The 23,107-nt window shown below is 30.2% G+C and overlaps 1 protein-coding gene and 1 non-coding gene across 2 annotated transcripts; one reads left to right on the top strand and one right to left on the bottom strand.

Moving 5' to 3' along the window:
- Nucleotides 1-11,544: 11,544 nt before the first annotated feature.
- Nucleotides 11,545-11,648, top strand: LOC149520363 (small nucleolar RNA R71). Its single transcript, XR_016326692.1, has one exon. It is a non-coding gene; the product is annotated as a small nucleolar RNA R71 (small nucleolar RNA).
- Nucleotides 11,649-19,895: 8,247 nt separating this feature from the next.
- LOC111311167 (laccase-14-like) lies at nucleotides 19,896-22,642 on the bottom strand. Its single transcript, XM_022910546.2, has 6 exons — nucleotides 22,467-22,642; nucleotides 22,214-22,365; nucleotides 21,856-22,100; nucleotides 21,589-21,714; nucleotides 20,279-21,226; nucleotides 19,896-20,163 (listed from the first exon to the last, which is right to left on the bottom strand). Exons 1-6 carry the CDS (start codon nucleotides 22,557-22,559, stop codon nucleotides 20,030-20,032), a joined length of 1,698 nt encoding a protein of 565 aa, XP_022766281.2. The 5' UTR covers nucleotides 22,560-22,642; the 3' UTR covers nucleotides 19,896-20,029.
- Nucleotides 22,643-23,107: the final 465 nt, after the last annotated feature.

The raw sequence follows: 23,107 nt of genomic DNA, 5'->3' as shown, positions 1-23,107 counted from the left end.
GATGAGAGGCAACGGTGGCCAGTGACAAGCCGGTTGAAGGCTTTAAGGGGGTAGAGTGGAGAGTCGAGTGGGAAAGATAATAGGAGAGATGAAAAAAAGGAATGAAAAAGAAAGAGGGAAAAAAGTTTTAAACTTTAAAAACTTTTACTGATCAACTTTAGCAATGAAAATTTCATCACTAAAAGTCCATTTCACAAAATTTTCTATTTTTTTCAAAGTTTTTTAAAAAATCATTTATGTGAAAAGGACTTTTAGCAATAGAATTTATGTCACTAAAACCCTTAATTCATTCACTAAATTTTTTTTTTTTACCAATTTTCCTAATTTTTTATCAAAAATTTTTATGTGAATAGGACTTTTAGTGATGGTAATTTTGCCATTAGAAACCCTAATTTCATCACTAAAAGTCTTATTTACCAATTTGCGAATTATATTTATTAAAGAGAATTACCAATGAAATTTCTGTCGCTAATTTTGGCATGAATCACTAAAAGTTACCCATAAAATTTTGAGTAATGAAATTAGCGATAAAAAATTCATCCATTGATAATAATACAGCACTAGCAATGAAATTCCATCGCTAAAAATTGTTTTGGTTTATGCCTAATTCTATGGCTAAAAGTCACAATTAATGAAGGAAAAATTTCATCAAAAAATTTTCATTGGTAAAAGTGTGTTTTCTTATAGTAATTTTTTTCTCATACTTTACCTTTTTGAGATGCTCACTATTTATAAGCCCTTTTAACTTATCCACCAAATTTTTTTTTTCTTTTTAGAATTTTTGCCTAATATTATTTATCCAGCAACATCTATCTAATCTAAAAAATAATTCAAACAACCTATCACCAAACCTGTTGAGATTTGAGTTAATATTCTCAACAATCTCCACCTTAACTCAAATTCCATGAAATCCTCAATCTTTCATTCTAGACATACTTGACTCCACATGCAATGAAAATCTTGTAACAATCTCTTTTTGGTTGTTGTTTTCGTCATTAACGCAAACTGTAATACCACTATTGAGCCAAATAGCCAATCAATCAATCATGGCGCAAGCGAAAAAAAAATTGAATAATAAATCATTCACATGAAAGACAACTATTTAACATGGTTTAGCACTCAAGTTGCCTACATTCATAGATCAAAAAAATATTCACTAGTTATAGCAAATTACAAATATATTAACAATCAACAAATCAAACACTCAAATTCACAGCCCAATCTCAAACATACAAGTCAATCTCAATCTAACAAACTCTTATCAGTATTTAAAAGCTCAAATCAAACATTCACATTCATAGAAATCTCTTTCCCCTTTAGTCTTATGTAATGTTTATTCATCGAATCCAATAAAACCCTACAACCCTTCTTATATCTTTTTTTCATACCAAAAATCTCTTTATTTTAAAATTCTTATGTAACAAGTCTTTTTCATCAAAACAATATCTAACCAATCTTAAAATTATCTCAAACAAATCTATTATCAAATATATATTTTCAAAATTTTGAATCAATGTTCCAAACCCAATTCACTACAAATTTATTTGTTGACAACATACCCTAATAAAACAAGCAAGTTGGTTATATATAAACTATATATAGAGTTCAAATGCTAGGAACCTGAGATGTCATCATGCATCTAAAGGATCTATTTTTTCACTTCACTTTCTAATCGTGCTCTCTTTCCCAGCTCCTTACTCTTTTTCCACATCTTTACTCTTTTTCCCATCTAAATGATCTATTTTTTCACTTCACGTTCCAATCTTGCTCTCTTTCCCAACTCCTTAGTCTTTTTCCATATATTTACTTTTTCTCTCTTTCACATTATCCATTCATCTTGATCTTTCTCATTTTCTTTCACAAGCCCCAAAAGCATAAAAGAAAATGAGAAAGGATAATTTTAATTTCCAGGCTAGCTAATCCTTGAAGCAAATGATGATATCATTTAGATGAGACTTATTTCATCCCTTAAAATTTAAAATGATATATGAAATCTATGAATGGTCCAAATTAAAAATGTCACACTCACAAGAGTTCTTTTTTAGTTGGTTAATCATCTAATGCTCTTGGTATTATGATTGAAGTGGGTGTTTGATGTTAATCATCAAATTTGACTATAAACAAAATTTGATCTAACAAAAGGTATAGGGGGTAAAAACTTAAGCTCAAGTTAGCAGGTTCTTTCTTGAGCTAGGAATTTTCATGATCACCTTGGATTCTTCATCATTTTCTCATCAAATTGCATAAAAAATTACTATTTCCTCGTGAAAGTGCTTTAATTCTTATTGTATTATGGTTTTATTAAACAAATCCTTTGCTATTGTTTGAATTGTCAACATTGTCATGAGTCAATTGGTTAGCTCATCATCAAGAATGATTTTGAATTTGATTGCCAATGGAAAAGGCTTTAGATCATAAGAAGCAATTTAGAGTCCTGATGCTCAAGTTGATTTAGTGAAAAGAGGAGCTGGATGTGAGGTTCAAGGGCAAACAAGAACTAGCATGGTAAAATTGGTGCCAAAGAAAAATGGTATGGATTAGTGACAACTTTTCTTTTCTTCAATTGATCAAACATTGGAATACTTTCCACCAGTACAAACAAAGGGTAGAATAACAATAAAACATCCAGATGAAGTATTTGAAGAAGGGATTCACTGTTCATAAAGTTCTTTCATAACCCAATTCATCGAGAGAATGCCAAATTTTGGTCTTTTTTAGAAGATGATTAACATTTTATGGGGGGAAGAATGGTCAATTGAGGTTAAGCTTGTAGGACTAAACTTGTTTGTGATTCAATTCCCAAATGGAAAAGCTAGGGGTTAGGTAATTGAACGTAGGCCTTGGTATATATAGAACAAGCTACTAATTGCCTGAAAATGGGCTTTAGGAATGATACTTTGGAATTCAATTTGGATAAGATTTCAATTTGTATGTTGTTGGGCAATATGTTGTTGGAACTATACTCAAAGAAAAAGCTTAGCTACATAACAAGTGCATTAGGTAATCCTTTATATATGGATTCAATTATTGCAAATAGGCAAAGATTTGCTTATGCAAAAATTTGTGTGGAAATGAAAGTTAGTTTGGAAATTCAAAGATTTATGGATGTGCAGAGAAGGGATGGATTACTAACGTCTGTGTCAATTGAAATACCATGGATGCATTAGAGGTGAATGCATTCTAACACATTTGGATATAATGATAAAACTTGCACATAGAAACCAAAGTAGTAGTTTAGATATGGGGCCAAAAGAAAAGTGCTGATAAGGTTGGTGAACATGCTCAGGAGAGCAAGAATAATGACAAGGAAAACCATAAAGATGGGAGGCAGTAAAAAAAAAAGAAACTAGATATACATCAATCTCCAATTACTAAAGTTGGCTCAACAAACAAAATTGCAATACTGGATTCACTTAAAGAATCAAATGTGACAATAGAAGACACTACTGATGTAGATCCTAGAGATGTATTGGAGGATTTAATTCCACTATCACCTAGGACATAAAGAGCTATTACTGCAAGGGTAGTTTGATGAAAGCCTCAAGGAATAAGAAAAAAAGACCTATAGATAAGGGGAAAAAATAAGTAAAAGCAGGGTCCTCTACCTCTAGAAATCAATCTTACTATCCTTCCTAATGAAATTATTCATCTAGAATACTAGACGATTTAATGATCCTCAAAAGCAAAAAAGAGTAGTAAATACAATAAAAAGATTACAAGTAGACATTGCTTGTTTAATTAAGACTAGAGTAAGTAATATAAGTTGTAGTCTATAATAGAGAAGCATTTTAATGGGTGGAGAATATTTCATAATTACTTGGAATCTCCTAATGGTAGATTATGGATTCTTAAGAAAAATCATATGTTGGCTAATTTGATAGAAGTCACAGACTAAAATATCACATGTTGTATTCAGCATAAATCCAAGAAAATTTATTTCTAAACAGTATATGGCAATAATGATGGCATATAGAGAAAAAGGCTATGATCACACCTACTTGGTCTCATGGTATTGTTTTGGATAGCCCTTAGATTTTAGCTAGTGACTTTAACATCACTGCCTAACCTGATGAGAGCTCAGACTACAATGGCAACCAAACACTCACTTTTGAAATGAAAGATTTCTAAAACTATTTGATGCAAAAAGCACTACTCGATCATATGTCCACAATGCCTAAATTTACTTGGACAAATAATCAACTAGGAAATCATTTAGCAATAAGGTTGGATAAAATTCTCATAAATGATTATCGCTTTTAGTTTATTTGCAGTCTCATGTGGAGTTTTCAGCACTTAAAGTCTCAAACCATTATGTAGCTTATATTAAGCTCAGCATGGCCAGTCATTTACCTCCAAAACCATTCAAAAATTTCAATTATTGGACTGAAAATACAAAGTTCAATAAGATTACAGAGAGCTTATAGCAAGTCCTTATTTTAGGCAATCCTATGAATGTGCTACATAAGAAACTTGAAAGGTTAAAAGTGGAGTTAATGAAGTTAAATCGAAACTACTATGATGATCTTTTTATAAGAGTGCATGCCAAAAAGGAGGAACTAGGCCAAATTCAAACAATCATGCTATCTTAAAATCCTTTAGAAGACTTGAAAAAGAGGGAGAAAAATTTATTTGAATAGCTTATAGTACTGATGAAGACAGAGGAGAGTTTTTTCAAGCAAAAATCCTGAATAAATGGCTGAAAGAAAAAAAATCAAAATACCAAATTCTTTCATAAAATGGTGGCAACATAGCAAAAAAGAAACATTATAACTATCTTAATTAATGCATGAGGGAATAGACTGGACACATAATCTCAAATCATGTAGGAATATGCCTTTTATTTTTAAAAGCTTATAGGCACAATAGACAAGAATGTTACAAGTTGTAAGAAAGAGCTTTTGGTTGAGTTAATACAGAGCACATTGTCACAAGAAGAGCAAAATATAATAACTAGGCCTATCATAAAAGAAGAAATTAAGGACACTATCTTTTCACTTAATAGTGAGAAATCGTTTAGACCTAAAACTTATACAGCTTATTTCTTCAAAAAAGCTTGGTTGATTGTTGGTGAAGATGTTTACAGTGCTATAATGCAAAATTTTCAAACTAGTAACATGCTACCAGCCTTCAACTATACTATTGTCACTTTAATCCTTAAGAGTAAACTTCCTAGCAGTATTAAGGATTATAAACCTATCGCTTGTTACTAGGATATTGGCTAATAGACTAAAAAGTCCTATTTTCATGATCAGTTATTGCCAAAATGCTTTTATGAAAGGGAGAAGCATCATAGATAATGTACTGATGGCATAGGAGATGGTTAGAGGCTATGGTAGAACAACTCAATCTCCAAAGTGTGCTATTAAGGTAGATCTTTAAAAGGCATTTGACACAATATACTGGAAGTTCTTATTGGTTGTTTTAAAGCCAAGTGGGCTACCAAAATAGCTTATAAAATGGATACAGAGCTATATCACTAATTCATGGTTCTATGTTTCTATTAATAGAGGACTAGCAAGTTATTTTAAAGGAGCACAAAGGATAAGACAAAGAGATCTTCTTTTTCCCTATCTATTTGACTTTGCAATCAATGTACTATCAAGGCTTCTTGATGCAGCAACTGAACATAGAGTGTTTGCATTTCACCCTAAATGCAAAAGGATCAATCTAACTCACTTATGCTTCATGGATGACTTACTAGTTTTTGCAAAAGAGAGCTTGGACTCTGTGATTACGATAAAATAGGTGCTGAAGTCTTTCTATACTATTTTTTGGTTACAACTTAACTATGAAAACAATAAGCTTTACTATTCAGGAATAAGCAGAGATAAGCTTACACTAATACAACAAGCCTTTGGCTTCAATATGGGTACGCTGCTAGTAAGATACTTAGGAGTGCCACTGGTAAGTAGAAGGTTGACAAAAATTATTTACCTTTGCTAGAGAAGATTTTAGCTAGACTGAAGTTGGGCTAGCAAACATTTATTGTATGGTTGAAGTGCACAAAATTGTACGAAGTTATATAATGATAAGTAAAGTTTGTTCTTACAGAAATTGTATATGGGAGACACAAGTACCAAAATTATTTTATCCAAACTTATACTTAAATGAATCAAATCAAGATAGAATATAAACTAAGCAAATTGAACCTAAAACTTGCAAACTAATATAAAACAATATCAAATTAAACTAAACAAGATTTAAATAACTAAAACATACCAAAATTGAATACAAATAATGAAAGTAAGCTTGAACTAAAATAAAAATCAAACTAAATAACCAAACCAAAATCACTAAATAGCAAACTAACATGCATATAACTAAACCTGAAAGCAATTAACCCTAATGAACACAAACCAAACCAAATAACCTAGAATAATCTCAATAACATGCAAATAACTATGAACCAAAAGTCATAAGAACCCTACTAGCATGGACCAAAACTATTATAAAGTAATTATGCAATAACCTAACAAATTAACCCAATTAACATGCAAACAAACTGTTATGAAACTCATATTAACATAAGAACAAGCAAATTAATCTAAATAAATCAAAACAGAATTGAAATCAAATTAATATATCAAAACCAAATGCAATAAACCCTAAATTTCATACAATTCAAGCAAACTCTAATCAAATAACCCTAAACCAAATAAGAATCATGATTAAATATGCAATAATTAACTTAAAATTAACCTAATAACTAAAATAGAAATTGTTTTAAAGAATGGAATATGAAAATCGAAACCAACATGCAATAACTTAAACAAATTAAACCTAATTAAACCTTAAACACGCAAACCATGCAATCAAGCAACAATTGAACCCAAATCTAAACCTAGAAACTCAAACCAATTACTTTAACAAGAATAAAATCTAAAACTGAAAGATTAAGATCAAAACAAAATGTAAAACCAAATCCATTTAACCACAATCAAGCAAAACTACAACTTGTATTAATTAAGATTCAAAAACCAAAATGCAAGATCAATTTTTAAACCAAATGCATGAAAACCAATGAAAATCAAATTGAAAATAATGTAAAAAGGAACTTAATTGAATTAAAAACTTGAAAGAAATCTGCATAAACTAATATTAAACAAAGTAGAAAATCAAATTAAAGAAAACTTAAAACTGAATTCATGAATGAAAAAACTAATGTTGCTAGGTTGGTTTGTCACAGCATTTTCTAATACCTAATAAGAATTATTTATAGGCAAAATAAACCCTAAAGCATTCAGCCAAAGTAGAACTCCAAATGTAGCCTATGTGTTTCGATTGGAATGAAACTCTTAAAAATAAGAAAGCTTATTAAAGTTGAATTCAACTAGAACTCTTTAAAAGAACTCCTATAGATCAATACTTGTCTTTTATATCACAACCATCATCTTTCTTTATCATGTAGCAATTTAAAGAATGCATAAAAGAAACTAAAAATGAAATCTTGCATACCATGAATATACATTCAGTTATGGTATACTAACCTTTTAAATGATCTTCAAATTGCTTGTTCTTGAACTCTTCAATTGCATACACAACTTGGTCCTGAATCTTGGAGAAAAATAAGAAATTTTCTTCAACAAAAATGCAAACTTTGCTGCTTATAATGAATGGTCTTTTTATAACTCATGCAAATCCTACTTTAAGTAGGAATAGGAATACTAAATCCTAATGAGAATAAAAAATCCAAATCCAAGTAGAAAAACTTAAATAGAATTGTTACCTCATCATGCCACATCATCCATTTGTAATCCTATGCACATACACCTACATAAGCTACCATGGACTTGCATTCACTTGTAATTACAATTCTACCCTCATTCATAGCCAAAATTACCTTCTTTAATTCTTGCATGAATTTTTTCCATTTTTCTTCGAGGTTGCGTCAATTCAACTCTTTTAAACTCAGCAAAGCAATTTTGAACAACTTTCCCTTTTCAAGATTTATAAGAAATTCAAGAATCACCAAGAACATATCAAGAATCCTTCTAATGCATTAAGAATCATCCAAGATTGATCAAGAATTATCAAGTTTCTTCAAGATTCATTCTTTTCTTTAAGATTTCCTACAAAACAAAAAATTGAACACATTAAAAGTAAAAAGAACCTTATTTAGCAAAGAACTAAGTAAAAATCAATCATTTAAGCACTAAAAATAAGTCTAAATAACTCTATTTTATAGAGTTATGAAACCCTTAAACTTGAGCTTTTGCTTGTCCTTAAGCAAGATAAAACTAAGCTATGTAGAAAATAAGTATGCTAGAAATCATCAAATAAACTTTTGATGGTTAAATTCTCATAAATTCCTTAAAAATTACATAATGAATATAACTTAGAGAAAATTATAAGCATAGATTAAACACCATATTCATTCAAAAGTAAGCTCCTTTTTAATTACAAATTTCTTGTGTGTGTGAATACTCCATCTCATAACAATGTAAGATATTTAATTAAAGTTATGCAAACATGAAATTAACACATCACCCCAAAGCATGCACAAATTTCATAAATTTGCTTTTCCCATACTCTCTCCATTAATATAGCCACAACTTAACCAAAAATCAATAGGTTTTTATTAAGCTTATAGTGTTAGTCTAAGGTTAAGGTATGATAAAGGAAAAGTTAGGCTCAATAAAGCCAAACAAGCATTATTTAGGATCTACACTTTTAATTGATGATAGAGCTTTCAAGAATTGTAACACCCCTAAACTTAAATTCTTCTTTCTTTTTTTTTTTTCAAATAGCAACTTCTTTTAATTTGCCTGAATTACTTGCTATTTTTCATGTTTTCACCACTTTTTCTCTTTTTGCATTCTATTTTCTTTCTGTGAAGGCTATTTTTAGCTTTTACTTCTCTTTTCTTTTTTGCTTAAAGTAAAATTTTTTATGATATTTTCTTTTCAACCTTAAACTCCACCCTTCCTTCCCAATGTAACATAGCTTTCATATTTATCGTTGATTGATCCATATGCACATAAGGTAAGGTACAAAGATAAAGATAATAAATCAAAGGGTGGCTAATTCATGTAGGTGAAAACAAAAAAAAGGAATATATATATATATATTAGGCTTAAAAGTGGTAACTAGGGATAAACAAATATAAGGTTAGCTTGAAAGGCTCAAACGAACAAAATATGGCCTAAATCATCTTTATAGTTAAGTGTGGTCTATGATTTCATCTCAAGAGGTGTTTAAACAAATTATATAATATGTACATAACTTCAAAGATCAATGCAACTTCATATCCACATAAACTTCAACTAAACATGCTTATGTCTCAATGATCAAGACTAAGTGCTAAAAATGTGGAAATATTGCAATTAAAAAAAAACATATTCCAAAAATTATCCCATGCTTTCACTACATTCATTATTTTCTAATAAGCTATATTCAAAGTGAATCAAGGTTCTATCATTGGATTATGAGAAAATAATCAAAAGAAGTATAATAATTCTAAACATAACCATCTAAGCTCAAAAACAAAAAATTTTGAAAAGATATTGAAAAATTTTGCTCAAAATTTTCTCTCCCCCCAACTTAAATAACACATTATCCTCAATGTGTGCAAATAAAATATAAAAATAAAAAAAAAGTGAAGTACTCCCCTGAATTCCAAAAATCGAATATGATATTCCATAAATCCTTTATTGCCATAACTTGTCTTAGGTTCTTGTTCCTAGTTCCTACGAAAACAGAAACAAAGAAAAACCAAGCCTTACCTTATTCATAAAAAGAATGAAATAAATAACCAAATCTAATAATGCAAAACTGAAAATTAAAATTTAGGTTGCCTACCAAGCAATACTAGTTATCATCAAGATTGACTAATTCATTCCAATTACTTTTTAATCACACTTAGGTCAACCTCCTTCTTCTCCATGAAATAATCTGTGGTGTTAAGCTTTTTCTTTACTAGATTACTATAGGTTGGCCTTGGTTTTGACCTTAAGGGTTTCTCCTTAACTACCTTTTCCTTCCCTTCACAGTATCTCTAACCACTTGTTCTTTCTTTTCACATCATCCTTAACCACATTAGGGTTGTTAAATCTAAAAGCAATCTCTCTGTTTTGAAATTTCAAGGTTACCTCTCTTTTTTTAACATCAATTATAGCTCTAAATTTGGCCAAGAATGGCCTTCCTAAAATAATAGGTATATCCTTATCTTTCTTAATATCCATCCAACAAAATCAGCTAGAAATGCATATTTTTATGTTTTCACAAGCACATTTTTCATCATTCCTAAAGGGTACCTTGTAGAATTATCAACAAATATTAAATGAGAAGTTATAGGCTTTAACTTCCCAATCCCTAATTTTCTAAAAACACTCAAAGACAACAAATTAACACTTGCTCCAATATCACATAAAGCTTTATCAAAGTAAAAATTACTAATATAACAAGGAATAGAAAAACTCCTTGAATCTTGAAGCTTTTATGGAAAATTCTTCTAAAGCATAATACTACACTCATCAGTAAGTGTAGTATCCTCCATTTCCTCTAATAACTCATCCAAAATGGGCTTTTTGTCATTATGTGCAAGAGTGAATTGTAACATTTTTTTTGTAGACATCCTTGGAGTAAGCTTTACTTGAGTTTTATTCTCCTTTACCTTTACCTTGCTTCCAATGTCAACTTTTTCCTTTTCACTAACAACTGCCATAGCTAGTTCAACCTTTTCTTTCATGTCTCCCTCCTCAGGCCCATCCTCACTAGAATCCTCTTTTATTTCCACTAACATGGGCTTCTCAATAAAATGAACTTTCCCTATAACCCTATTCAGCTCCTCCTCTTTTAAGGTAAAAATGCTACTCACTTGCTCCTTACTTTATCATTTTGGGTTTTGCTTAATGGTGCTAGGTAAGGTTTCTTGGGTTAGGGCATTAGCTAGTTGGTCCACTTGTACCTCAAGGATTTTAATGGAGGCTGCTTGGTTCTAAGGAACTTTGGCAAACATCTCTACCAAGGATGGTTTATTTTCTTAGGGTGGTGGAGGTGGATGGTAGTTATGGTGGTAGTTGATGGAAACCAAGTAAGTTCATTTGTCTAGAAGAAAAATTAGAAGCTTGCCCCTAGTTATTACCCCATGAAAAGTTAGGATGGTGTTTCCACCTTTAGTTATGGATGCTAGACTAATGATTAAACTATTGCTGGGGTTAAGCAACATATTGAATAGGCTCTACTCTAATGGGGACTTATCTAGAGTATGGTTCCCCCCATAATTATCACATGAAGAAATAGGTTTGGATGGCATTGACAAGGCAATAGGAAGGGTTGGTTCCTAAATTTTCAATCTTTTTAGCTAAGGCAAATACTTGGGAAGTATAAGCAGTAAATGCATCAAGTTCATAAACTCTAGTAGATTTCTTAAATACAAACCTTTCATTGGCCCACTCATAATTATTCATGGCTATCTCATTAATCAAATCATAAGCCTTATCTATAGACTTACTCATTAAAGCCCTAGTAGTAGTAGCATCAATATTGGTTCTAGCTTGCCCTACCAGCCCATTATAAAAGATTTGCACTTATAACCATTTAGGTAAACCATGGTGAGGGCATATCCTTAATAACTCCTTATACTTCTCCCATGTATCAAATAGGGATTTAGCTTCAAATTACTTAAAAAAGGTGATATCATTGTGCATCTAACTATCTTAGATGAAGGAAAGAATCAAGCCAAGAATTTTTAAACTAGGCCATCCTAAGTAGTAATTGAACCAAGAGGAATAGATACAAGCCAACTATTTGCTTTATCCTTGAGAGAGAAAAAATCTTGTCTAATGGCATTATTAGTAACACTATTTTGCTTTAAAGTATCACAAATTTCAAGTAAATTAGTCAAATACAAATTGGGGTCGATAACTCTATAAAATAAAGTTATTTAGGCTTTTTTTAGTGCTTAAATACGTGATTTTTGCTTAGTTCTTAGCAAAATAATGTTTTTTTACTCCTAAATGGCATAATTTTTTATTTTGTAGGTTTGCTGAAAGAAAAAAGTAAATCTTAAAGATTTTTTTATCAATCTTGATGATTTTCTTTTTGGAAAAAAAAGTAATCTTGTGATGTTATTAATGAGTCTTCATTTTTTTGGAAATTTTAAAGTTAAAGAATATGAAAGAAGTTTAATCTTTGGTTTTTGAAGTTCAATGGAGTAAGAATGATGCAATCTTAAAGAAACAATGAAGAAAATTCATGCAATAATTGAGGTAAAAATTTCAGCTATAATGAAAGTCAAAATTATAATTTCTAATGATTGCCAGTCCATGGTAGTTTATGTAGCTACACATGCTTAAGATACTGATGGATTCATGGTACAAAAAGTTTTCTTATTGGTTAAGAAAGATGACATGGCATGATGAAATGGCAATTCTAATTACTTTTCATACTTGGATTTGGATTTTCGATAAGGATTAGGATTTGGTATTCTTATTCCTACTTGGAGTAGGATTGCATAAAGTATTTAATTCCATTCTTTACAAGTGGCATTAATGAAGTGTTCTACATGGTTTTAAACTCTGATTTTTCAAGCAAGAATGCAAGTCAAGCCATGGACTACATGAAGGATTCAAGATTAAAGAATTTGAAACAACATTCAAGAAGATTGATTCATGTTGGCCGAATGCACATTTTTGGTAAGCAAGATTCGATTATGATATTGTTTTATGCATGGGTTGAGTTGCTACATGACGGATATGATCTAGAAGTCAAGAATGGTCTATAAACTTTCTTTTTTAAGAGTTCTAATTGAAGTCAACTATAAGAGGCATTCTTGGATTAAAGAGTTCAAGTCCAACCAAAACTATGCAAGCTCTCTTTAAAACCTCTTAACTGAACTTACCTAGGGTTTTTCTTAGCTTATAAATAAATCATTAAGTCTTAGAAAAAAAGTGTAATGGGTTGGACTAACAAACCAACTTATTAGTGATTTTAGTTTTCTTGTTTTTAATTTTTCTTTAGTTTTCAAGTTTTTGGTCTAAAGATTTATTGGTCTTTTAATTTTTTGGTTTTCAAGATTAGTTTATGCTTATTCCTTTTAAGTTTTCAAGTATTCAAATTCTAGTTTTAAGTTTCTTTTCAATTGGTTTATCATTTAAGTTTACAGATTGAATCTTTTTATTCGGTTTTGCTTTCTGGTTCATAAAAGTTGTGCTTCTTGTTTATGTTTGGTTTAATCTTTTCAATTAATGTTCTACTTTGGTTTAATTCATTTAATTGCATGTTAAATCTTGGTTAAAGGGTTTTAGTTATATAGTTTAAGTTGGATTTAATTCAGTTCTAGCTTAAGTTGTTTAGATTGCATGTTTAGGTTTAATTATTGATTTATTTGTTTAGTTTTTGCTTGTTTTATTTAGCTTAAGAGTTTTTTATTTTAATAAATTTTTGTTTAAGATATTTTAATTGATTTGAGTTTAGTATTGCATATTTAGGGTTTGGTTAATTTGGTTTAAGGGTTTTATATTAGGGTTTTAAGAAATTGCATAAGATTAAGATTTTGTTATTTTTAGTTCTTATTTATTGGTTTAATTAAGTTTTTATTTTGATTTTATTTTGATTCTATTGCATGTTTAAAGGTTAATTTAAGTTTATTGCATATTCTTAAAGCTATTAGGGTTTTGGTTTAAGTTGGTTTTATTGAATTGCATGAATTGCATGATAGTTTGTTTAGGGTTTATATTTAGTTTAGCTTATTGAATCTTTAAAGTTTTGATTTTTATTGCTGTTGATTTATGTTCCATGTTTAGTTGTCTAATTGATTTTGGTTTATGGTTTATTGCATGTTAGTTGATTTATTATTGCTTAATTAGTTTAGGTTTGATTATATTTTGTTGATTTGATTTTGTTTTTGCTTGTTTTGCATTACTTGATTATTGATTAATTTATTTTGATATTAGTTCATGTTAGTTTGCATGTTTTAAGTTTTATTTGATTAGTTTATAGTTTGTTTGATTTGATTTATCTAAGTATAAGTTTGGCATATACAATTTTGGTACTTGTGAACTCATATACATAATCTCTGTGGGACAATACTCTTATTCTTATCACTATATTACTTATAGATTTTGTGGGCGTGCAAATCACCAATTAAGGTCATCACTGGCTAACCCATAGAACTGATCATAATTTTGAATCATATTAACAATAGATTGTTTCAATTCAAAATTATTGGCCTGAATGATCAACCTACTAATACTAGGTTAAAACCCATCTAATTGAAGGACAGCATAGTCTCTAAGTGTTCTCTAATTTTCTTGTAGTTGAAGTGAAACAAAAGTTGTTTGCTTTTCACTTTTTTTGATCTTTTTAAGTGTTTTCTTTATTTCCTTATCTAATAACACTAAACTAGAACTCTTAGCTCTTGGCATATAAAACAAAAAAAATAAAAATAGATTAAAAAATAAATAAAATAAAATCCAAGCTATAAGCAAAGTAATTAATATTGATATTGAACTATTTATTTAAACCTCAACAATGGCACCAAAAACTTGATTGGCAATCCATAAACACACAAAATCGTATCAAAAAATATAATGATAAGTAAAGTTTGTTCATTTCCATGGAGATTTTATATGAAAGACATAAGTACCAAAATTATTTCACCCAAACTTAGATAAATCAAATCTAGATAGAATAAAAACTAAGCAAATTAAACCTAAAACATGCAAACTAATATAAACCAATATCAAATTAAACTAAACAAGATTCAAATAACTAAAACTAACCAAAACCGAATACAAGTAATGAAAGTAAGCTTGAACTGAAATAAAAATCAAACTAAATAACAAATCCAAAATCACTAAATAGCAAACTAACATGCACTTAGCTAAAACCAAAAGCAATTAACCTTAATGAACATAAGCCGAAACCAAATAACCTAAAATAACCTCAATAACATGCAAATAACTATGAACCAAAAGCTATATAAACCTTACTAACATGAACCAAAACTATTGTAAAGCAATTATGCAATAACCTAACAAATTAACCCCATTAACATGCAAACAAACTGTTATGAAACTCAAATTAACCTAAGAACATGCAAATTAGTATAAATAAATCAAAATATAATTGAAATCAAACTAATACATCAAAATCAAATGCAATAAATTCATATAATTCATGTAAACCTTAATCAAATAACCCTAAACTGATTAAGAATTAAGATTAAATATGCAATAATTAACTTAAAATCAACCTATTAACTAAAACAAAAATTGTTTTAAAGAATAGACTATGAAAACCAAAACTAATCTGCAAGAACTTATACAAATTAAACCTAATTAGACCTTAAATATGCAAACACTGTAGCCAAGCAACAATTGAACCTAAATCTAAACCTAGAAACACAACCCAATTGCTTTAACAAGAATGAAATATGAAATTGAAAGATTAAGATCAAAACAAAATGTAAAATCGAATCAATTTAACCACAATCTAGCTAAACTGCAACTTGTATTATCCAAGATTCAAAAACTAAATAGCAAGATCAATTTTTAAACCAATTGCATGAAAACTAATGAAAATCAAATTGAAAATAATGTAAAACAGAACTTAATTGAATTAAAAACTTGAAAGAAGTGTCCACAAACTAATATTAAACAAAGAAAAAATCAAAGATTAAAGAAAGCTTAAAACCAAATTCAAGAATGAAAAAACTAATGTTGCTAAGTTGGTTTGTCACCCCAACCCCTTTACACCCTTTTCTAAGACCTAATGAGAAGAACTTATATGCAAAATAAACCCTAAAGCATTTGGCCAAAATACAACTCCAAAGGTAGCCCATGTGTTTCAGTTAGAATGCAACTTTTAAAACCAAGTAAGCTTCTTGAAGTTGAATTCAATTCTTGTTTCCTATATCATAACCATCATCTTTCTTTATCATGTAGCAATTTAAAGAGTGCATAAAAGAAACCAAAAACCAAATCTTGCATACCAAGAATACACATTCGGCTATCGTTTAATAACCTTCTAAAAATCATCTTCAAATTGCTTGTTTTTGAACTCTTTAATTGCACACATAACTTGGTCTTGAATCTTGGAGAAAAATTAAAAATTTTCTTCAACAAAAACACATACTTTGCTGCCCATAATGAATGATCTTTTTATAACTCATGCAAATCTTACTTCAATTAGGAATAGGAATACTAAATCCTAATGAGAATAGGAAATCAAAATCCAAATAGGAAAACTTAAATAGAATTGCCACCTCATTATGCCACATCATCCATTTTTAATCCCATGCTTATGCACCTACATGAGCTACTGTGGACTTGCATTCACATGAAATTACAATTCTACCCTCATTCATTGCCAAAATTACCTACTTTAATTCTTGCATGAATTTTCTTCATTTTTCTTCAAGATTGTATTAATTCAACTTTTTTAAACTCGGTTAAGCAATCTTAAACATATTTCTCTTTTCATGATTTCTAAGAAAATAAAAAAATTCAAGAATCATCAAGAACATATCGATAATCCTTCTAATGCATCAAAAGTCATCCGAAATTGATAAAAAATTTTCAAGATTCTTCAAGATTCATTCTCTTCTTTGTGATTTCCTACAAAACAAAAAATTGAACACATTAGGAGTAAAAAAAACCTTATTTAGCTAAGAACTAATAAAAAATCAATCATTTAAGCACTAAAAATAAGTATAAATAACCTATATTACTTTTATTAAAAAGACTATAACTCATTCAATCAATATTGTTTAGTGTTCAAAATTATTGGTGTAGGCACTTTATACTCTGCAAGCATGTCTTAAGGAAAATCACTCAAATGTGTTTAAGTTTTTTTTAGAAGGGGAGGAAGGGATCAACGAAAGAAGCTAGAGTAAGCAAGAAGAGAATTTGCTATGCTAAGGTAGAAGGAGGGTTAAGAATCAAAGACATATTGTCATAGAGCTAGGCTTGTATGTTGAAAAACCTTTGGTTCATGCTTAGTAAAGCATGATCAATATAGATAACATGGCTAGAAAATACATGCTAAAAAGGAGAAGTATTTGGTAAATGGCAGCCCAACAGAATAACAATTGATGCTAGAAGAAACTGCTCTAACTGAGGTTGATAGCTCAACAATTCATTTAAATGGATAATGGCACAGAAATATGGCCATTTCCAAGGGACTGCTACTAACCAAAGTGATATGGAATCAATTCAAGCCAAAAGGGAAAAGGTCAAATGGCATAGGATTTTATGGTTTAAATGCCATATTCCTAAGCACTCACTTATCTCTTTAATGATTATTTAGAATAGGCTCTCAACTAAGGATAGGTTGAGGGCTGGGGAATAGAGATAAAAGGCAGATGTTACTTGTGTCAACAAGAGGATGAATCTAGGGATCGAATGTTTTTTTTATTATGCTTTCACCAAAGAAGTTTGGTAGAAGATTATGCAAAAGTATAGAATCAATAGGTAAAGAAAAAAAAAATGAAAAGAAGAGCTCTAATATCAACTATCCTATGCATAGCTTAGAACACATCTATATATCTAGTTTGAAGAGAAAGGAACCAAAGAATGTTCAAACGAGTGGAAGAAGAGCTAGCAAAAGTGACAATGAGAATAAAGGAAATAGTCAAGCACAAACTAAATGGAATAACTCAAATTGCAGGTGATGCTATTAACATACAATTATGTGATGCTTAGAATTTAAATGTGGAATTCTAGACTAGATTGTTAACATTGTTGTAAAGGCAGAGGATTAGTTAAACTATGGTAGAATACTACTATTTGGATAAAATAAAAATATAGCTTATCCAAAAAAAAAAAGGCAATATAACAAGTTCCTATTAAAAATTTTGATTACGATATAATTATTTTCAATCAAAATAAAAAGGGATATATGTATATAAATATATGCAATTGTGATTCTTTTTAGTTAAATTTAACTTTAAATTCTGTTTTTTTATTCAAAATTAATTGTCCAAATCATTTAAGTCCTACTTTATTCGCCTTTTTTGCTAGATATACTTTTTAATAGAAAATAAAAAAATAAATAGCCAAAACTATACCAATCAAAGCTTTATAATTCCATATGAGTACCCTTTTTTTAAGTATATTCAACTAATATACTTTTTTATAGAAGACAAAAAAAGTGTAATAATGACCATAATTCGTAAATCCACACTGATTCTCTACTCAACCAACAAAAATCGAGGGTTTTCTTTTTAAAAATGGACAAAATTTTGTTCTCAAATAAAGATACTTTAATCTTTATGTATTCCCCAAAACAAACGTATTTTTACGACGCACGAGGACCAAGTCATGATTTGCGTGACAACTAAAAAAGGCAATGTCAAAAATGTATCCTAACAAACCAACATATGGGTTGCGTCAAAGGAAAAAGCGTGTCCTACTTAACCATTGGTCATCAAGAAAAAGTCAAGTGAAACAAAAAACTAAAACAAAATCATTCCATTCCAAAAAGCCATGAACAAGAACAAATCATCAATCCGTCGATAAAAGAATTTGATCCATTTAGAACTTAATATTATGCTATTTATCATTTTATAAGAGAAAGAAAGAAAGGATAATTGTTATTACTTTTTGAAATTATGCCATTTTTTGAATTAATTGCACAAATTTTCATAATATATGCATTTCTTTTTATATACTCCCACTAAAATTAAATTAAATTGTACTAAATTATATTTCCATATAATTTAATCATCAATCAATAATAAACAATCAATTTATTCTCAACAATTCATTTCTTTTAACAAATTTTAATAAAAAATAATAATTAAAAATATAACAATTTCTTCGAATAAAATTTAATAAAACTAATAATTAAAAAATAAATTAATTTTCGAAGCTGGCGTAACCGACAACTCCGATTTTATTTACTTTGTAGCATTAAATGACGAGAAGAAATTGTTATTTTACATTATTTTGTAAATCTAACTTTTTCTAGTATTTTACTGGCCTGTCCTAAAAGAGAAATCACGTGCATGAATCAACAAAAAACAATGGAAACATGTGACTTTTATGACTTACATAAAATACTACCAATTGGAATACAAAACAAAAGTTGGGCTAGTGGGATGAAAATTTTCAATCATTTAATTCTTAGCCCAAAATTTTTATCTAGGTGGAGTTAGGTTACGAGTTGTAGCCCAAATTTAAATTAATTTTTATGACATGCTTTTCATGTGGCCTTAAAATAAAGTAATAAAAAATATTTTGATTCATGTAATAGTGTGAGTTCATATTAGATTAGACTTAGATAATATTTTTTAAAATTTAATTTTAGATTTAAAATTAATTCATGATTCAATATTTAAATTTTTTATATCAATAAGTGAATATTTTTAGATATATTTATAATTAAAATTAAATAAAATTATTTATTTATTAAAATCATAATATTACCGGTCGATCCAAGTTGGAGTGAGGCCGGATAGGCTCGCAGGCCTACTGAATGCTTCACCTTTATATGTGTCTAATCTTAGTACATTATCCCTATTTTTTATTTATAAATAATAATAATAATAATAATAATAATAATAATTCTTAAAAAAAAAAGAAGAAATAAAATGTCAATAGTATATTAATATTTAACTCAATAATAAATCAGTATATATATTTTAAAAAGTTAAGGTAAAATCTTTTTTTCCAAATAAATAACTACACGTGTAAGACGGAGTCGAAAAAACCTTAAAATAAAAGCAGCTATTCCAAAACGTAGGAAAAAAAAATGAAGCATCATCATCATTTCAATCATTAGAATAAAAACAACGATCTAGATACCAATTTCAATCCAAAAACCATAGTTGGGTTGGTTCAGTCTGCATTTCCTATTGTAAGTTTTATCGCAGTTCTAGAAAAACCAGTGGATTTAGTTGAGAGATACCTCTTTTGACACCTCTTGCAAACGAATGGATATAGGTTTTGGGCACTTAGCTAGCCAATTATAGACAAACGAGATAGAAAGAAATTTCATAGAAAATCTTATTTTATAGTGTGAATGACTTTATCAAGTCATACACCCAATATATTTAACAAACCCCGCACACTAGATTGATGTAAAATTAAGAACAAGAAGGCATATAGGAAGGTGGTGGACGCATGCTTGTTTTCTTGGTGCCTCCATTCTTCACTATGACAACAGTGCTCATTCCCCAAGTCGTATGCCGCTCGAAATGGCAGTGCATAAACCAAACCCCTGATACAAAAGGGAAAACAAATTATAAACATTGGGTTTTTTTGGAATTAGTGCATAAATCAAACATGTTAATTAGTGATGCAATTAGGAAGTATAAGAGAAGAAATATGCATACCAGGATTATCAGCTTTGAATCTAATAGCAGACCATCCTTTTCTAGGGACCGCAATGGTGTTGACCTCTGGTGGATCAACCAAATTGAACCTTCCAGGATCAGTGCCATTGTCAAAATCAGCAGACCCCGTTCCAACCAAATAAAAGCTGTAGCCATGAAGATGCATGGGATGATTCTGCGTGGCTCCTATGTTCGTTCCTTGGAACACAATTTCTACTTCGTCACTATAATTCAATGTTATAACCCGTCTTCCTTCGCTTGTATAGGTAGACATGTTCGCCACTGTTGTGTAATTAAAAGGAGTAGGTGGTTTGTTCGGTAACTGATCAGCAATACGGCTCACATTAAAGTTATTGTCATAATATTCTTGTAGCAGAGCCGTTGATGGCAACACAAAGCTATTGTTGTTTAAGCTTGCTGCCAGCTTATTATTGCCAGCAACTGTACAACCTGTTGAATTGGGACAAGCGAATAGATTCACAGATACAGTCATGAAGTATTGTCTAGTGATGTTTTTGGGGACATTGATTGGGTGAGCTGCATCTGCTAAACTCTTCAAGCGAACAACAAAGAGTTGTGCAGATATTGAGTCACTGATATTAGGAAATGTTGGAGTAGGAATTGAGCTTGGAGTTGTATAATTTCCACTATATTTGATAAGTGCCCTAGAGGTTGTGTTGTCATATGAAGAGTCGGTATCAAGAAAAGGAGTAAGAACCATGTAATAGTAACTTGCTGATTGGTTTGCTGTAACCAGAACGTCCATTGTTTGGCCTGGGGTGATGAACAAATAATCAGTAGAAAAGGGTTTGACATATGCTCCGTCCGACCCAACAACGGTCATGTTGTGGTTAGCAATGGCAAAGAACATTTCTTCATTCAGGATTGCATTGACAATGCGGAGGAGATAAGTCTTGCCAGTCTCAACCAACAAACTGTACATTGTTTCTGCAACGAGATACAAATCATATAATTGGCATTATTGATTTGAAACAAATTCAATTTAAAAAAAAATGATGTTATCCCTGCAATAAGTTGAAGTGTTGAACATTAGGTAGTGGTTTTATAAACCTGAATTAACTTCTATATATAAATCAAATACTTGATCAGATAAAGCATTAATTATAATTATGAATCTAGCTTGGCAAAATTACTACTCATGCCAAAAGTATTACAATTAGGTAGTTGCCAGTTGGACTCTAAATTCCCAGAGCTTGGGATTTTAAAAGTATCTTAACCGCAATTCAACACATTAACCCTGCTAACAGTAAACTGATTAAAATATCTTTGGATTATTTTGATTTATATACCTTTGGAACAGTTGTACAAATCTCCAGGTTCACCGTTGATGGTGTAAGCATCTGAAACGTTTGGATCACCGCCGGTTGCGAGAGCTTCGTCTAACACATCCATCACTTTTGATTTGTACCATGAGGCTGCCACCAAGAAAAAGGTGTTGATTAACAGTTTGTAACGCATCAAAGCTGTCAAAAACAGAATTGATAGGGAGAAAACTTTTTATTTAAACTTATCAGCATGCTCTTATTCATTCTGATCATCAGTACTTGTTCACCTACAGAAAACAATAGTTTGGTCTCCATCAGGCTTATGGAACGGGTAACTGGTTCCCTTGGAGGGAAAAACTTTGATGGCTCCATGAACAGTTGCACGTGACCAGTCACTGTGGGCATGCCACCAGACTGTTCCTTCCTCCGTTGACAAATTGATCTCCTGTGTGAAATTTCCCCCTGGCTTAATTGGACATTGAGTAATGTACTCTGGACCATCTGACCATGGATTCCTCGGCTGTCTAACTCCATGCCTGCAAATATCAAAATTTACTTGATCTGGTTTGCCTTTTCTTTAATTTAAACATCCTCAGTTTTACTAGAAATGAATTTTCAAGAGATTGCTTGAGAGAAAATATCAATATACCAATGAATAGTGATTCCATATGGCCCGTCATTCTGGACAGTGACAAAAACGGTATCACCTTTCCTAGCATGAATCTCTGGACCTGGAAAGCTGTCGTTCACAGTAAGAACGGTGGATGTGGTACACAGCTTTGTAAAATTAGTCTGCTTCACCTGCAAATATTATTCCATAATATTTTTGTTAGTTTCTAGGACTATGCTATGTTCCAAACGTAACGAAATAACAGTGGCATATTAAGTAGCTATATACTTACAACCCAATAATACTTATGAACAGCACCCTGAGCATTGCTGAAAAGCAGAGCACTAAGGAAAATAAACCCAAAAACCCCAGAGATTAAACCCATCTTTGGTTTTATTTTTCAGGCACTTCTCTCACTGAAGCAAATGAAAACTCTCTACAGAGACCTACGGTTTGTGTTGGTCTCCTCGTTTGCATGAGCTATTTATAGAAAAAGCTTGAGCTGGTCAATGCATATTACGGTCTGTTTATAGTTGAGGTTGGCAAAACACTATAGAATAATAAATCTCACAACAAAAATGACGGAAAGCATGGGACCGATGTTGTGCGACCAAGGCTCAGATTGCCGGTAATTTTCATTGGGGTCATTGTTCTGAAGTAAACTTAACATTGGACATTGTGAATAGTAAGATAAATGTCGAAAACAGGATCCATTGATCCAACAAGTATTTATGTAGCTTGGTGGTTTGTTTATTTTTTGTGAAAGGGTATAAAAGTTTTGAACTATAATTAAAAAAATTATCTAAATATTTATTTTTTATTGTAATTAATCAATTATTTTAACATTTACTTGTATATAATTAAGTGTTTTTTTGGATTAAAAGGTTTATATCGTTAATTTTTTGTCAATCAAAATAAAATTTTATGTGATAT

The sequence above is a fragment of the Durio zibethinus genome, chromosome 1 (genome assembly GCF_047325235.1).
Source record: "Durio zibethinus cultivar Kanyao isolate XHJ-2024 chromosome 1, ASM4732523v1, whole genome shotgun sequence".
NCBI lineage: Eukaryota > Viridiplantae > Streptophyta > Magnoliopsida > Malvales > Malvaceae > Durio > Durio zibethinus.
The sequence above is the reverse complement of the archived record's forward strand: the minus strand, read 5'-3'. Positions and strand labels throughout refer to the sequence as shown.

Excerpts from the sequence above, each read along its gene's own strand:
- LOC111311167 (XM_022910546.2), bottom strand. The coding sequence starts at position 22,559 with ATGGGTTTAATCTCTGGGGTTTTTGGGTTTATTTTCCTTAGTGCTCTG. Across the intron at positions 22,366-22,466 it reads TTCATAAGTATTATTGGGTT|GTGAAGCAGACTAATTTTAC; the intron begins GTAAGTATATAG and ends TAATATTTGCAG. Across the intron at positions 22,101-22,213 it reads TATGGAATCACTATTCATTG|GCATGGAGTTAGACAGCCGA; the intron begins GTATATTGATAT and ends TGATATTTGCAG.